The sequence below is a fragment of the Polypterus senegalus genome, chromosome 13 (assembly GCF_016835505.1).
Source record: "Polypterus senegalus isolate Bchr_013 chromosome 13, ASM1683550v1, whole genome shotgun sequence".
Lineage (NCBI taxonomy): Eukaryota > Metazoa > Chordata > Cladistia > Polypteriformes > Polypteridae > Polypterus > Polypterus senegalus.
In genome coordinates, this window is record NC_053166.1 from 157,194,074 (window position 1) to 157,211,026 (window position 16,953).

The 16,953-nt window shown below is 47.5% G+C and overlaps 1 protein-coding gene across 3 annotated transcripts in view; it reads left to right on the plus strand.

The window, feature by feature from the left end:
- Positions 1–16,953, plus strand: part of LOC120543166 (katanin-interacting protein) — a 97,056-nt gene that overhangs the window by 73,723 nt on the left and 6,380 nt on the right. For 2 of the 3 annotated variants that reach the window (XM_039776071.1, XM_039776074.1), the window contains 8 exons: positions 966–1,715; positions 5,221–5,432; positions 5,514–5,586; positions 9,431–9,608; positions 11,456–11,621; positions 13,128–13,291; positions 14,265–14,332; positions 15,587–15,697. In XM_039776071.1, coding sequence (XP_039632005.1) covers positions 966–1,715; positions 5,221–5,432; positions 5,514–5,586; positions 9,431–9,608; positions 11,456–11,621; positions 13,128–13,291; positions 14,265–14,332; positions 15,587–15,697 — 1,722 coding nt within the window. The remainder of the gene's footprint in view (positions 1–965; positions 1,716–5,220; positions 5,433–5,513; positions 5,587–9,430; positions 9,609–11,455; positions 11,622–13,127; positions 13,292–14,264; positions 14,333–15,586; positions 15,698–16,953) is intronic. The other variant, XM_039776073.1, reaches the window with a different exon arrangement.

Genomic DNA, 16,953 nt, shown 5'->3' on the forward strand with positions numbered 1-16,953 from the left:
AGTGATGTTGTCCTCTGTGCCGGAACCAGAAGGGATGTGTCCCTTTTCGAGGTGTCGGCTCCTGGTGGGATTTCCCGGGGAAGACCTGTAGAGAACTCAGAAAGAGTGTCAGCGTACCCCGTCCCCCCCCGGGCAGATGTATCATCAGTCCTCTCTAAGCCCTTCAGCTGCCTCCCATGCACACGTGTGTGACACTGTCTATCTATCATATAGTGCCTTTCATTACTATCTCTCTATCTATCTATCTATTATATAGTGCCTTTCATTACTATCTATCATATAGTGCCAAAATATCTATCTGTCTATCTATTATATAGTGCCTTTCATTACTATCTATCTATCTGTCTATCTATCTATCTATCTATCTATCTATCTATCTATCATATAGTGCCTTTCCTATCTATCTATCTCTATCTATTATATAGTGCCTTTCATTACTATCCATCCATCCTCGCAATTCAAGGATTTGCACATTTAGTTTTTTTTTTTTTTCTACTCATTTTCAGCCTACCTGTAAAATGGTTTTCTTGAATTTCCTCCAGTATTCATGATTACTTGTATATCGGCCACTCCCTAATGCAAGGCGGAAGGGCATTGGAGCTAAAAGTTTCTCTTCATTGATTTGATTTGTCCCATCATGCCACCGTGTCCTTTCTGGCCTTGCTAACCTGTGCAGTGTGACAGATCCAGGTGATATCACAAAGTGGTGAAATTGTATGACCAGAATTTCTCTGAATCCTCGAGTCTCGCGTAAGCACATGAGCCCCACGCTAGGGGCTGTTGGGACATTTTGACAAATGTGTACCAGGAGAGTTAGAAGTACAAATGGTGGTATGGCCTCAAATGAAGACAGTTTCACTAGATTAGGGGGGGTGTTGTCTGGGGCAGTTGATTTGGGGACCCCATCCTTAGATTTCCTGACCACTATATATAAATATATTTTTTTTCTCCTCCTCCTCCTCCAGATGACCAGAACCCCAGTGGCAGCAAACCACAGAGACCACCCCGAGCCCGATGGCGAAGTGAGCAGGAGGATTCACTGCTTGAATCCTGGAATTCACTGCTCAAGTTCAACCGTTCCCAGCGAGGCCGCATCTCCAACATGGATTTTGAGGGGGACATCTTTGATGAGTTCTTGCAGCAACAGCGCATCGGGAAGACTAAACATAGTGGGCTGACCCATGTGCCCAAACCCCCACGGCAGGACGTGGTGCCAGAAGAGCAGGAGGAAGACATCCATGGTGAGGCAGACCGGGATGATGACTTTGAGATCCCCATCCTTCCTCAGGGCCAGCACTTGACCATTAGCATCACATCCACCTGGGGCGATCGCCATTACGTAGGACTCAACGGGATCGAGATTTTCAGCTCCACAGGAGAGCCCGTCAGGGTGGCCAGAATCAAAGCCGACCCTCCCGATATTAATATCCTTCCCGCCTATGGCAAAGATCCCAGGGTGATCAACAATCTGATTGACGGGGTCAATCGCACGCAGGACGATATGCACCTCTGGCTGGCCCCCTTCACACCAGGAAGACTGCACGCCATCTCCATTGACTTTGAGAGCCCCTGCCAGGTGGCCATGATTCGGATCTGGAACTACAACAAGTCCCGCATCCACTCCTTCCGAGGCGTCAAAGACATCCAGATGTTGTTAGATGGCAAATGTATCTTCAAGGGAGAGATCGCCAAGGCCTCGGGGACCCTCTCTGGAGGTAATAGGCGGTTTTATGTGGCCGCTCACTTCTCCCCCTCTCTTCTCAAGTGGTCGGTGACCCCCCTTTGACGTTTTAGAGCAGGGGGTGTCGAACTCCAGGCCCGCTGCATGTCTTCATTCTAACTAATCAGTGACCAGTTTTCACTGCTAATTCACTTCTTTTTCCCTTCCTTTTAATAGGCCTGGTTTTTTAAGGATTCAGTCCTCTGAATTGATTCCTTTCTCCGTTAAATGACAGCCAAACAGAAATGAGCTGACAGGTGGTGACCAGCTAAATCGGGTCTTCGGATTTCAGCCATTTGCACTCCAACCAGTTCCTTAATGAGAAGCCGATTCTCGCTGTTAATTAAACTCGTTATTTAATTCCACGGCTTGTTGCTGCTCTCGTTCTGCCACAGCAGACATTTCCAAAACTGTGGATGTTTGTGTTTTTTTTCCAAGAACACTGCCAAGATGTTTTGGGGACCTGAGCAGATCCGCCTTACCGAGACCCCCACCTTTCTTTATTTATTTTCAGATGTTGTGTGATGGGCACAGGTGAGCGGGTCAGGTGGCGGCTCGCTTTGTGTCTCTCAATTGTTTGGCTGCTAATTCAGGAAAAAAAAAAAAAACAACTAAGGGGCCCGAGTCAAGTCAACTCTCCGAGGGCAGAGTATTTTTTTTCCAAACAACTCTGAAAAGCACACAAAGAAACAGTTTCACACATAAATCAACATAAAATGGGTGGCGCAGTGGGTAGCGCTGCTGCCTCGCACTTAGCTGGGTTTGCTTCCCGGGTCCTCCCTGCGTGGAGTTTGCATGTTGTCTGCGTGGGTTTCCTCCTGCAGTCCAAAGACATGCAGGTTAGGTGGATTGGCGATTCTAAATTGTGTGCTTGGTGTGTGCCCGCCCTGCCCAGGGTTTGTTTCCTGCCTTGTGCCCTGTGTTGGCTGGGATTGGCTCCAGCAGACCCCCGTGACCCTGTAGTTAGGATATAGCGGGTTGGATAATGGATGGATCATAAAATGTCTGTTGCTGCTTGTTGTGGCTGCTGTCGGTGTCTGTTCGCCGTCTCGGGGTTGGCTCGATGGCCAGCAGGAATGCACGTTGGTAGCAGTGACAGTATGACGCGATCTGCTTTGTACCTCTTGGCATCGTAAGTGGCAGTTCTCCCAGGCAAACAGTGGCGTAGGCGCATCAGCTACACAAACACGTTGAGCACTACGGTCAACTGATGCTGGTACCTCCTTTCATTTTCAGTTTCCATCTCCGGGTCACTTGCATCAAAATCGGAGTCAGACAAGTCGGAGTGCGATTCAGCGATAATACGCAAAAACGTCATCCACGGAGAATTTTACTTTGCACATTTGCTTTGGTCTCTCGCCAGATGTCGATGCCATTTTAGAGGCTGTTTGCTCTTCGCTACTCGTGGACGCGCAGGAAATCGGGAGGTCAGATCAACAAAGCTAACTTTCCTTCTAGCAAAGAGGGTCAAACTAAAACGTAACGGCAAGTTTTACAGCTGATGAACGTACTCTACCCCTGAATTTCGACAAAAGTCGATATCCGCCCTGAAAGAGTTAATTAAAACTAAGGCAAAAGAAGTTAATTAGCAGCAAAAACTGGTCATTAATTATGAAGATGGTTAGAATGAAAACCTGCAGCCACTGCGGCCCACCAGGACCGGAGATCGACACCCCTGCTCTAGAGAGTCCATCTTATGTGACTCCGGGCTGAGTGTCTGCACCGTTTGCGTTGTTTTGGGTCCATCCATTTTCAGTGTGTTTCACTGCAGCCCTGAAGTACAGGTGCCGGCCATAAAATGAGAATATCGTGACAAAGTTGATTTATTTCAGTAATTCCATTCAAAAAGTGAAACTTGTATATTAGATTCATTCATTACACACAGACTGATGTATTTCAAATGTTTATTTCTTTTAATTTTGATGATTATAACTGACAACTAATGAAAGTCCCAAATTCAGTATCTCGGAAAATTAGAATATTGTGAAAGGTTCAATATTGAAGACACCTGGTGCCACACTCTAATCAGCTAATTAACTCAAAAGCCTTTAAATGGTCTCTCAGTCTAGTTCTGTAGGCTACACAATCATGGGGAAGACTGCTGACTTGACAGTTGTCCAAAAGACGACCATTGACACCTGGCACAAGGAGGGCAAGACACAAAAGGTCATTGCTAAAGAGGCTGGCTGTTCACAGAGCTCTGTGTCCAAGCACATTAATAGAGAGGCGAAGGGAAGGACAAGATGTGGTAGAAAAAAGTGTACAAGCAATAGGGATAACCGCTTGTACCCTGGAGAGGATTGTGACACAAAACTGTGGGGGAGATTCACAAAGAGTGGACTGCAGCTGGAGTCAGTGCTTCAAGAACCACCACGCACAGACGTATGCAAGACATGGGCTTCAGCTGTCACATTCCTTGTGTCAAGCCACTCTTGAACAAGAGACAGCGTCAGAAGCGTCTCGGCTGGACTGCTGCTGTGTGGTCCAAAGTTATGTTCTCTGATGAAAGTCAATTTTGCATTTCCTTTGGAAATCAAGGTCTGGAGGAAGAGAGGAGAGGCACAGAATCCACGTTGCTTGAGGTCCAGTGTAAAGTTTCCACAGTCAGTGATGGTTTGGGGTGCCATGTCATCTGCTGGTGTTGGTCCATTGTGTTTTCTGAGGTCCAAGGTCAACGCAGCCGTCTACCAGGAAGTTTTAGAGCACTTCATGCTTCCTGCTGCTGACAAACTTTATGGAGATGCAGATTTCATTTTCCAACAGGACCTGGCACCTGCACAAAGTGCCAAAGCTACCAGTACCTGGTTTAAGGACCATGGTATCCCTGTTCTTGATTGGCCAGCAAACTCACCTGACCTTAACCCCATAGAAAATCTATGGGGTATTGTGAAGAGGAAGATGCAACACGCCAGACCCAACAATTCAGAAGAGCTGAAGGCCACTATCAGAGCAACATGGGCTCTCATAACACCTGAGCAGTGCCACAGACTGATCGACTCCATGCCACGCCGCATTGCTGCAGTAATCCAGGCCAACTAAATATCGAGTGCTGTACAGCTCATACTGTTCATGTTCATACCTTTCAGTTGGCCAACATTTCTAAAAATCCTTTTTTTTTTGCATTGGTCTTAATTGATATTCTAATTTTCGAGATCCTGAATTTGGGACTTTCATTAGTTGTCAGTTATAATCATCACAATTAAAAGAAATAAACATTTGAAATACATCAGTCTGTGTGTAATGAATGAATCTAATATACAAGTTTCACTTTTTGAATGGAATTACTGAACTAAATCAACTTGGTCATGATATTCTCATTTTATGACCAGCACCTGCAATCCCGGTTGGGGTGCCATCCCTTGGCAGTGCAGACCACCACTCGCTTTCATCAACCAGTCCAGCCTGCACGTATCTAGAAAATCCAAGCAGACAAGGGTGCAACTGACCGAGAGGTAAATCTGCATGTTTGTAACTCACATCCGCCTGCTTTTGTCTGGCAGCACTAGAGCAGTTTGGGGACACCATTCTCTTCACCACCGACGATGACATCCTGGAAGCCATGTCCCGCCATGACGATACTTTTGACGGAGATACCGAGGGCACCCAGGGGCTGGTGACCGAGGAAGAGCTGAAGCGGCCCAGGACAGCTGATGGCGAAGGAGAGGAGAGGCCGTTCACTCAGGCCGGCTTTAGGGCCGAGCAGCACCCACAGGTGGGCTTTGTGTGTGTTTTGTGTGGCGCCCCCTCAGTTTACACAGTTCAACTTCACACGTTTGTTCAATTTCCCTTGTAGAAGGAGTCACCAGCTGTCCCAGTGAATATTCCGGACTCTTCCGAGCAAGCATCTGGACTTTACACCGGACAGTGTGAGTTGAGAAGGACGTCGTTATGGCACTGGCGGATTTGTTCGTTTTTATTTCATTCCATAAAATATTTTGTAACCCGCCGTTTACTTCATTTTAGGATTTGAACTTTGCTGAATTCATTTCATTTCATTTTTGATTTACATTTCGTGCTTTTTGTCGGTCGCAGCACCATCTCGTCTTTAGTATGTACCACCATTTTGTGCTCCCATCATCAAGACACAGTTGTCCATCACGGGTGTCAGTCACTCGCATGACCTCATCAGGGTGACAATAAAATGGCGGACATCGCGAGGAATCCCTGGTCCAAAATTGTGTATACGGTTCCAAAATCTTTCACAAATGCTTTATCGCGTTGATTGCTTTAGATTCTCGATTACATGTCTGTCGTTGTCGGAGGTTCTGGGAGCGAATCCGCGCAAGTGTTTACGTTTCCATCTTCTGGTCCTGTTTTGTTCTGTCGGAGAGATGGAAACCAGCGAAGCAGTCGTATTTGTGAGCTGCCTTTCCCTCGTCTCTTGCAGTTCGATTTCTCCCGTCTGTGGTTTAACGTCTGTCTGATGCATGCTGCCCTCCTTTGCCCTTCGTATCTGTAGGGTAGGGGAAGGGGAGCAGAACAGAGAAAAAAATCTTTAGGGGTCAGAGTGTAGCAGCGCTACTTAAAATGTCCTACACTTCCCAGCATTGGAGGGTGCAGGGGGCTGCTGGGAAGAAGATTGAGCAGACGGACCCTTTTAAAAAGGAACCTAAAAGACGCTGACGCGATCACGATCGTCCTTTTGTCGATGTGCCTCACCAAACAACTCGATTATGATTTGACCACCTGGGATTCGTCTTTCTGTTGGGATGTACGTGCCGTCTTGTGCCTGCCAGCCTGTCTGTGCGAGTTTGCACTGATTGGATACGTCTTCATCGGATTGGAGCGCTCCCAATTGCCTCCGATCCTCGCATCCCATCAGGGACCTGGTAGGACAAAACTTTTCATTTCTTTCCAGAAGCTGTGCACAGGGTGTTTCAATCACACATCCATCATCATCTTTCCCTGCCGTACTGAACTGCTTTGGCCATTGTTTTTACCGTTTATTGTGTTGAAATTTATTATCGCCATTGAGCAGAGGGCCTTAGTGTGCGTGTTCTTTTTCCATTAACTGATTAATATATTTCATTATTACTTAATGATTAATTGTGCCACTAGCAGTGTCTCTATGTGTGAGTGTGTGCATGCCGGGGTCAACGCTTGGGTGTGTTTCCGGGATCCCCGCAATAAAAATAAATCATTTTGTTTGGCGTCCCCGTGACTGCTACAAATGGGTCCCCCGGCTTTTGTACCTGCGTGGCCCGACTCTGGCATCACTTTCGCAGCATCCCCAAGTAGGTCTTTGGTGGGATTGAGGGATGGTAGTCAGTTGTTCAGTGATGCAGTCTGGCTTGTCCCCATAAGCAGGTGGCGTCTAACCCGAGAAGTAGTTGGCGCTGGATATCAATGGGAAGGTGGCTGATTGTACCGACTGCACTGGACTGCGGCAGTTTTAAACAGAAAGGGAGTCGAAAGAAGTCGCAATGGCAGAATAACTCGCCAAAGGTCGCAACCGTGATATAAACAAGCAAAGCTCAGGACGTAAAGCAGAAATTGAAGGTGGGAATCCGTGCGGGATTCCATAGTCAAGAGGAGAGACATGTCAACGGGGTCAAGGAACAGGCCGAGGTTTTTTCTTTTTTTCTAACCGGAAAACATTACCAAGAATGATGACTAAAGGGTTTTCTTTTTTTGGAAGAATCTGAACCCGTCTCGGGCGATCAGGAAATGCACGATGTGTTACCTTTATACAGTTGTGTTTATGATGTCACGCATCACTTGCCTGGTGACAGCATAGCAACTGTTAACAGAAGTGGCGGCTCCCGTAGAAAAATAAGACGGCACTGCGGAAGAACGTAATTCTTTTTAAACATCGTTACAAATACGTTTGAATAGAAATCAGGAGTTGGTCTCCCCTCAACTTTCTCGTATACTCCGATACGGGGATGGATATTTGAGGAGTGATCCACAAGACAAAGATTGTATTTTTATATTATGTACATTAAAGAACCATCAGCAACAAATCAAATTAATAACATGTTGAACAATTATTCTAAAAATAAAGTTGAATAAACTGGACTCTGCAGCTGCATGAATTAAAAAAGTACCACTTCCGGTTAGTGGAAATAACCCAAAAGTTGATAGAAATCTGCGTTTTGTACCGAATACTTGTATGCAAAATTTGGTTGACCTAAGTGAGAGCGCACTCAAGTTATCGTGTTTACACACACACTGTGGAAGGAGATCTCCGAGGAAGACAGGACTAGTTCAATCAATCCGTATTTATTCAGTCGCAGATGAGTACATGGACTCTACGTTACAAGGCAGAAGAGCAAAGTTTCAGTCGGCTTTTAATATTCATTTTCCTCCCTCCCCCTTATTTATGAAATGGCATCTAAGCATTTCATCTTATATTGCGCAAATCGGCCAACCGTTTCTTTTTTGTGTACGTATCAAGAGGGGCCCCAAAGAAGGAAAAGTCATCTTTCATGTGTCTAACAGACGCGTTCCTAAAGAAGGAAGTTGTCCTCGGTCAGCTTACTGCAGCCTGTCTTATGACAGACACCTGTATGAATAACCTGCCGTTATAATAAAACAGCTTTTAATCTTTAATTTAACTGCTTGCAAGCTACTTTCTTTCACAATACACACGCAGTGACATAATTCCAAAAATGTTATTTTCAGACTCAGGAAGGTCTAAAACGTCGATCCATCATAATCTCGAAATCTAATTTTTGGACGATTTACAATACAAGAAAGCAAATCGGATTCGCGGAGGTCTCAAAGGTCGAGATTCATCAAAATCTCGAAATCAAATTTATGGACGATTCCAATACTTTCCCTACGAGAAAGAAAATCGGACTCGGGGGGTCTCAAAGTTGAGATTCATCAAAATCTCGAAATCAAATTTATGGACGATTCCAATACTTTCCCAACAAGAAAGCAAATCGGATTCGCGGAGGTCTCAAAGTTGAGATTCATCAAAATCTTGAAATCGAATTTATGGACGATTTACAATACAAGAAAGCAAATCGGATTTGCGGAGGTCTCAAAGTTGAGATTCATTAAAATCTCGAAATCGAATTTATGGACGATTCCAATACTTTCCCTACAAGAAAGCAAATCAGACTCGGGGAGGTCTCAAAGTTGAGATTCATTAAAATCTCGAAATCGAATTTATGGACGATTTACAATACAAGAAAGCAAATCGGATTTGCGGAGGTCTCAAAGGTTGAGATTCATCAAAATCTCGAAATCGAATTTATGGACGATTCCAATACTTTCCCTACGAGAAAGCAAATCGGACTCGGGGGTCTCAAAGGTCGAGATTCATCAAAATCTCGAAATCGAATTTATGGACGATTCCAATACTTTCCCTACAAGAAAGCAAATCAGACACACGGAGGTCTCAAAGTTGAGATTCATCAAAATCTCAAGGTCAAATTTCTGAATGATTCCATACAAGAAAGTCAAAAATGAAAGAAACCAATGGATTCTGTGGTCTTCAAAACCCGGGATACAAAGTTTGGGGGGAAATAAATGTAAAAGGTCAAGGAGCAACCAGGCAAGAATCGTCTCCAGCCGATTTATGACACTGATAAAGTGATATGCCATTCTAAAACGCCGTTATATGCAGTTAGCGCACCCTGTATAACATTCAGGGGTCCTGCCACTTCAGATGACAGCCTCACCTCAGGACCCTCAGCCTGAAGCAGCCTCTCTCTATGCTTGTGTATGTTTGACACTTGTCTTCTTCTCTTGTTCACCAAGGCCTCACACTAGGCATGACGCTGACCTGGGGCGACGCTCATTACATGGGCCTCACCAGCTTGGAGGTTGTTGACCGACATGGACAAGCCTTCCCTCTCACCATAGACATGATCGAAGCCTCCCCAAAGGACCTCAATGAGCTCCCAGAATATGGCCAGGACTCAAGGACCTTAGACAAGTAAGCTTCCTCACCTCTTCCATGTATGGGTCCTGCAAAAGAGACGCAGAGGGATGGGCTGGTGGGCTTTCTCATTTGGGGGTAATCTATATGTGAAATGCCCCATGGTGATCAGGAGGGTCCTATCTGTGCAGCTGGGGCTTGAATTTAGCTTGAGAATGTTGAATGATGCATCACACCTGGGTACACACTCTGCAAGCATCGTGTACTTTTGACCGACACCAGGCCGCTTTCTTATGACACTCGCACGCTTCGATACGCAACGCAAACGGCCAGCTTGTCGTGCGATTCAAGGGTATGGCGAACTGTGAACCAATTTACTACAACGCCAAAGAGGAGCACTAGTTGGTTAAGAGCACAGAGGGCAGGCACGGGTTGTTTCAGGGATCAAGCAGGCTACAATTTAAAAAAACGGCGAACGATTTCTGCTTTGAACATACAGTAGTGTGGCGAGCTGTGAGACCGAAGGAAGGATGCACACATTAACAAACCTCGCTTACTGAATAATAATAATTAATAGCAACATCACAGTCTGCGGCCCTAGAGAGCGATGACTTCATTTTCCGGATGTTATCAGCCACACAAAACAACAAACGGTATCTGGGAACAGAAGGCAGATATGGAAACCTAAACACCATCAGCATCACAGGGTTAGCAATTGGCGTCACACCCTTCAGGATTACTGACACCAAGCAAAGCAGTAAGGCTTGTCCCTGCTGGGCAGACTGCCGTCACTTAAGTGTCTAACCCCACCCAGCCTGCTGCCACCTGAGCATCTATCCCACGCCCAGCCTAATGCCACTTGGCACTATGCCCCTGCCAAGCCTGCCTGCTCCCAGTCTGTCAACTAGCCCTGCCCTGCCTGCTGCCAAACAAGCATCTGGTTTCCACCCTGCGTGCTGCCATTCAGTCATCTAGCCCTCCACAGGCTGGGTGGGGCCAGGTGGCTGAGTGGCGGCAGGCTGGGTGGGGCCAGGTGGCTGAGTGGCGGCAGGCTGGGTGGGGCCAGGTGGCTGAGTGGCGGCAGGCTGGGTGGGGCCAGGTGGCTGGGTGGAAGCCAGGTGGTTGAGTGGCGGCAGGCTGGGAGGAGCCAGGTGGCTGAGTGGCAGTAGGCAGGCTGGGAGGAGCCAGGTGGCAGTAGGCAGGCCCCACCCATCCAGTGAAGAGCTTTCTGTTCTCTGCCACCTTATTTTCTCACAAACCCAGTAGTGAGCTTTGAGAGATTTTATGTTTTGAAATTTACGTTCAGGGTCCCGACTCCCAGAGACACAAACACATAATGTTGATTCTCAGGGTTTACAAAGGTTAATTTAGGGGACATCAGATGAATTTGTGTAGTGAGATTTTGTTATGCCAGAGCTGTGGCCCACTTGAGTCTTTGTATATTCAGCTGTGACACTCAGGTTTGTGACAGATGGCACAGTTAGAGTTTTGTTTCTCTGTCAGAACTACACAGCTGTAATTGGGTGGCCATATCAGGCAGTCTGGATATCTTGTGTTCCCCTGTCTTTATCATGAGGTGCGCAGCGTATCATCCTGTCTCGGTGTCCCGTGATCTTCGTAATGTGAGTTTGTTTGAGTGGCCAGGGTATTCACAGCATTTTGGCCCCTCTGTGTTCATTGGTGCGTGGCATGTCACGTCCGTGTCAAGGCAATGGCAAAAAAAAAAAAAATATAAATCTGAATTTTAGGGACTCCTCCCTCACAATTGTAAAACATTTGGAACTAAATGAACTATTTCAAGGTAGGAGGGGTGAACCTGGAATTCCATTAAAATTGGGGCAGTTGTTTTGTAAAGCTTGGTGGTCTTTGCCCTCACCAGCCTGCCTGCCCTTTTTCTTTTTTAGGCTCATCGACGGCACCAACGTCACGACGGACGACGAACACATGTGGCTGATCCCCTTCACAGAAGGCCAGAGTCACATCCTGTCCATCAACTTCCAGCGTCCTGAGACGATAGCAGGGCTCCGCTTCTGGAACTACAACAAGTCTCCGGAGGACACTTACAGAGGCGTAAGGAACTAGAAAAACAGACGTGGCATACAATTTCTTTGCCCACCCAGTACCCTCTTTTTCCCCAAAGTTGCTGGAAAAATCAGCTGCAGTAAGTTAAAGTGCCAACTCCCCAGTCCACATGGCAGCCCAAATCCCAGCCTGCCCTGCTACACATGACCGGCTCTCCTATATCAGAACCCCCGCCACTGTGCCAACTGCATCGGTGGGTGCCATGAGTTCACTTGGCAGCAGGCCCTCCCAGCTTAGATCCTATATTGGCTACTGAGTTCCCCTAGAGGGTGCTGTGGGTCCACTAAGATGTCAGCTTTGGCCCTGCCAGTTCAGCACAGACTGGCAGGGCTTGGCATAACATTTGTGTGTCCACTGGGTGATGGGCCATTCTGGTCTCCAGTACAAAATGTGCCCCTGTGCCAACTCTTTCAGAGGGCATGGTTTGTTAAACAAGGGCTTTAAATTTCAGAGATCGACCAACTCAACCACAGCAGCACACACAGACAGACAGGCTTAGCACAAAGAAGTGTGCCCACTGGGTGACAGGCTGCCTCTGCCAGGGTCCTTTAGAGGGCACTGTTGGCTCACTTGGCAACAAGTTTGAATCTGTGCTTTCCAGCCCAGCTACAGACTTTGTGCCAGGCACGTTTGTGGGTACTGTGCTGGTGATAGATGACAACTCTCCCAGCTCAAACCCATTTGACAGAGTTGGCACCTTTTGGTCTGGGGGTCCGCAGTGTGAGGACTTTGAACCGGTTAGACTTTCCCGTTCACTCAGCTGTAGACCCTGTGTCAGTTACTTAGTTGGACGATAGGTGACCAGCCTCAGACTCCACATAGTGCTTGGCACAGTGGCAAAGGCTTTTAGCTTGGGTTGAAGCTCAGCTGCTGACAGTGCCCCTATGCCAACTATTACACAGTGCTGAAAATCCACTGAGTAGGTGCTTTGAACCTGTCGGACTCTCCCATTTTAGATCCCAGACTCTGTGCCAAGCATTTTGTGGTTTCAGTTTGCCCACTGGGATATAGACGATCATTTGAGGGGGCTCAGTCTCCATTACTGATGATGCCCCCACCACCTCTGTTGGAGGGCACTGCTAGAGAATAGCTTTGCACCCACCAGGCAGCTTTATTTCAGATGCCAGCTCAACCGCAGCCTCTGTGCCCAGCACATCTGTGTGTCCACTGCAGTGACAGGCGCTCCCAGCTCCCAGCTGTGCTTCAGTGCCAACTCCTTTAGCTGGTAAAACATGCCAACTTGACCATTGCACCCACCACCATACTTGGCAGATCCTTTTTGTGACTGTTGGGTGGGTCCTCCCAATTTAGATCCAGTCCTAGCTTCCAACTGGTCCCCTGTGCCAGATCCTTGAGAGGGTGCCGTGGGTTCACCAGGGTGCCAGGCATTTCTGCATGTCCTGTGCGTTCCCAGCCATGGCTCCCCATTTGGTCAGAATGTCTTTCTTTCACCCAATTTGATGTCTGAAGTTCCTGTCTGCTCTTTATATTTAGGTGAAGATCGTCCACGTGTCTCTCGATGGAGTTGGCATCTCACCCCCAGAAGGATTTCTTATCCGGAAAGGACCTGGCAACTGCCACTTTGACTTTGCCCAGGAAATCCTCTTCATCGATTTTCTGCAGTCTGCGGGCAATCGGCCCAAAAAGCAGAAACTCAGGTGAGATGAAGCCATCAGCGCAAAGTTGTGGGCACCTTGTGGGTGATGTATGACGTAAGAGTGAGGCTGGAGGGGTGACAATCCTGCTAAAAGCGCCACATTTAAAATATGGGCACACACCTCATCTTGGTCAAACCCAGACTGTGATGCCTGGTAGTTTTTCCAGCATTCACAAATGACAGCAGGCCTCATGCCACTCCTGTGGATTGACCAGTTGTCACTTTTGAGTGGCAGGGCTGACAAAAACTTTACGTCATTAAAAAATTGGCGGTTTACATTCTGTGTGCCACACCATTCAGAATGCCCAGTTTCACACTCGCCTCTTGCGTCTCGTCCTTTCCCACCTGCTTTGTCCAGCTCCGTGTCCTTAGTTGTTGTTAAAGCCTTGTCCATCCCAAACGCCAACCCTGAATTGGGTGGAGGACGTATCTTGGCATGTGCCAGAAGTTGCAGGTCTTTACTGTCTAGAAGGTAGCAGGCCACACTTTGTCTTTGGTGCCCAGGGTACATTCAAAAGGGAACTGGAAATTACGAGATGTCAGCGGCCATTACTGGTGAGGCCGTGCTGGAAGGCACCAAACAGAAATGGGGGCCATGACGTTAAAATGACCTGCCATCTCAAGTGCCAGAATGTGTGTGCAGAGGCTACAGGAAATAAATGAACTCCTGGGCATGACGGCTTCCAGAAAGAATCAAGCAAACGTAATTAGGTGCCATGTGTGTGTGAGCTCCGCGGCAGGCCGGCGCAAAGCCAGTTAGGGAAATTGAGGAGGAAAAAAAGCAGAAGCCAAAGCGATGACAGGAAGCGGGGCGAGAAATCGGATTAGGCACAGGAGAGAAGTGGCAAGGCGCGGCCCGTGGAACAGGGGCTGGTGAGGGGTGACCGAGAGATGAAGAACGACGACTGCAGGCCCGCTGCCTAAGACCGTCTGATGGACTTGTGCTGTAAATGGTCTTCTGTTTTGGCTTTTAGCAACCGCTTCTCCAAGGACATTGAGCGAAGCAGCATGGACTATGAAGCCCCCCTAATGCCTTGTGGATGTATCCTTTATGGTTGTTTGGTTAGAGCACCTCAGATGGATGGCAACATGCTGCCTCCTACTGGCCGATGTCACAATACCAGCCCCAGCTTGCTCCCCAGTGACTGATATCATGTGTACAGTACTAGGCCGCCTGGTGGCTGGAGTCGTATGGCTGCCATCTATTGGCTGATGATATGTGCCCAATACTATGCTGCCATCTAGTGGCCGATATCATTTAGCACCTAATGTCTGATTTTCAAAATGGCTAGCACTATGCTACTTCCTATTGGTCGATATCACAATGCCAGTACTATGCTGCCACATGATGTCTGATTTTTATATGACCAGCATAGTGCCATTTTGCCTCCTAATGGCTTATATTACATGCCCGGCACCATGCTGCCACCTAGTGGGCGATGTTCCAATACCAACATCCTGTCTGACATCACTTGGGTAGAACCATACTGCCCACTAGTCAGACATTATGAAGCCAGCTCTGTGCTGCCACCTAATGTCTGATTTTACATGGCCAGCACTATGCTGCCTCCTACTGGTCAATATCACAATGCCAGTACTATGCTGCCACCTAATGTCTGATTTTTATATGACCAGCATAGCTCCAAGTTGCCTCCTAATGGCACTTACTACATGCTCAGCCCCATGCTGCCACCTAGTGGCTGATACCACCTGCCTAGCACTGTGCTGCCTCCTGGTGGTTGATATTATAGGTGGTCAAGTGGGCAGGTTTGTTTTTTGTTTTTTTTTTTTTTACTTCTTTTCATCCGACTTAATTTTGCGTTTTTAAAGGTTTTGCCCACCAAGCCCCACAGCCTGCTCACAAATTAGGGTCCCCACAGTCGATTCCCAGTTTCCCCCCAGTGTCTTCAATCCTTCGATTTTGTATGCCTGCTGGTTTAATTTCAGTCCCTCAGTTGCTGACAATCTTATCAAGTCTATGGCCAAGCTGGAATCTGAAGTGGGAGAGCCTGGTAAGTTTGCGGCTGCCCCCCAGTCACTGGCATATCTGAGCTATGGTGGGAGATCTGCATTACCTGAAGAAAAAAAACAAGGAGGCACGAGGAGAGCCTGCAAGCTCCACAAAGCTCGTGTCCACACATTAGATCCTGGGACTCTGAAGCTGGGACTCGGCGACAGTAGACCCCCAGGCCACTGGCCCATTTAGGTCATTTGCCACCTACCAGAGGGTGCTGAGTGGACATTGGTGGTCTCTCAAAAGTCTCCTGCTTTGGCCTCCTTAATTCTTTTATCTCAGTCATCTTTCAGCTGCAGCTTCTCACAAGCTGGGGTGACCCTTACTACATCGGACTCAACGGGCTGGAGTTCTACGACGAACACGACCAGAAGATCACCCTCACTGAAAACAGTATCCTTAAGAAAGGGGCCGCAGTGTGCCCACCTATAGGGTGCCTTCCGTTGTCTTCTTTACGCCTTTTATGGCTTGTCAGCGGCTTCATTTTGATTATTTATAGCTCAAGGTTCATATTTGCTCTGCCTTACTCTGTTCACCTCAAGTGTCATTTTATATAGCGCCTTTCATTACACCTGCTCGGACCTTTTTTTTTTGTTGCCATACCTTTCATTCTTTATTGTGTGCTTTTATTCCAATGTGTTTGCCTTTATTTTGTTTTTAGAGTCACTGATGGTGGCCCTGACTACATCGCCCGCTAGTGTCACTGATCACATTCTGACTGCAGTGCCCTCTAGTGTCACTGATGGTGGCCCTGACTACATCGCCCGCTAGTGTCACTGTCACTGATGGTGGCCCTGACTACATCGCCCGCTAGTGTCACTGTCACTGATGGTGGCCCTGACTACATCGCCCGCTAGTGTCACTGATCACATTCTGACTGCATCGCCCGCTAGTGTCACTGTCACTGATGGTGGCCCTGACTACATCGCCCGCTAGTGTCACTGTCACTCCTCCCTGTGTTGCCCCCTTGTGTCTAAACACTGTTTTTTTTTTGTCACATGTACACAGTCCGGTGCCATTCTCTCCTGCCTGCGCTAGTCAACATGCACAGCGTGACGACTCTTCAGTGCCCCCTCTCAGTTACTGTCTGCAGTGGGCCTCCTTACAGTTTTTTACTGATGGCTGTTGTTTAACAGGAGGAATAAACTGTTAATGAGAAAGGAATTGTAAAATAATAAAAAAACAAAAAGGAAGATCATCGTAAAATAAAAGACAGAGAGAGAGAGGGAGAGAGTCGTCTTCTGAAGTGAGACGAGAGCCTTCAGTGCTCACAAAACACTATGAGGCTGGTGATGGACTGATGTTGATGTGCCAGCCGTTCTGTGATGACAGCAGGACCCTAACCTGCCCACTTTACATGAAAGCAGAAGTGGTAAACATGGCATGGCATGAGTCCAGCACTCCCAGTTGTCCCCAGGGGCACCTGTGGATCCCCAAGCAAGTCCTGCAGGTCCCAGGGTCCACTAGATATGCAGACTACTTGACCAGCCTTTCAGAAGTATCCGGACGAGATTTGGGGGACAGCTTAGCTATTAGTTACACAAACAGACCCGATGGACTGAAGGGTGGGCTCTTCTCGTTTGTGACATTTCTATTTTTCCTTATGTATTCAACAAGGAGGGTCCTGTCAAGGGGGGGACCCAACACCT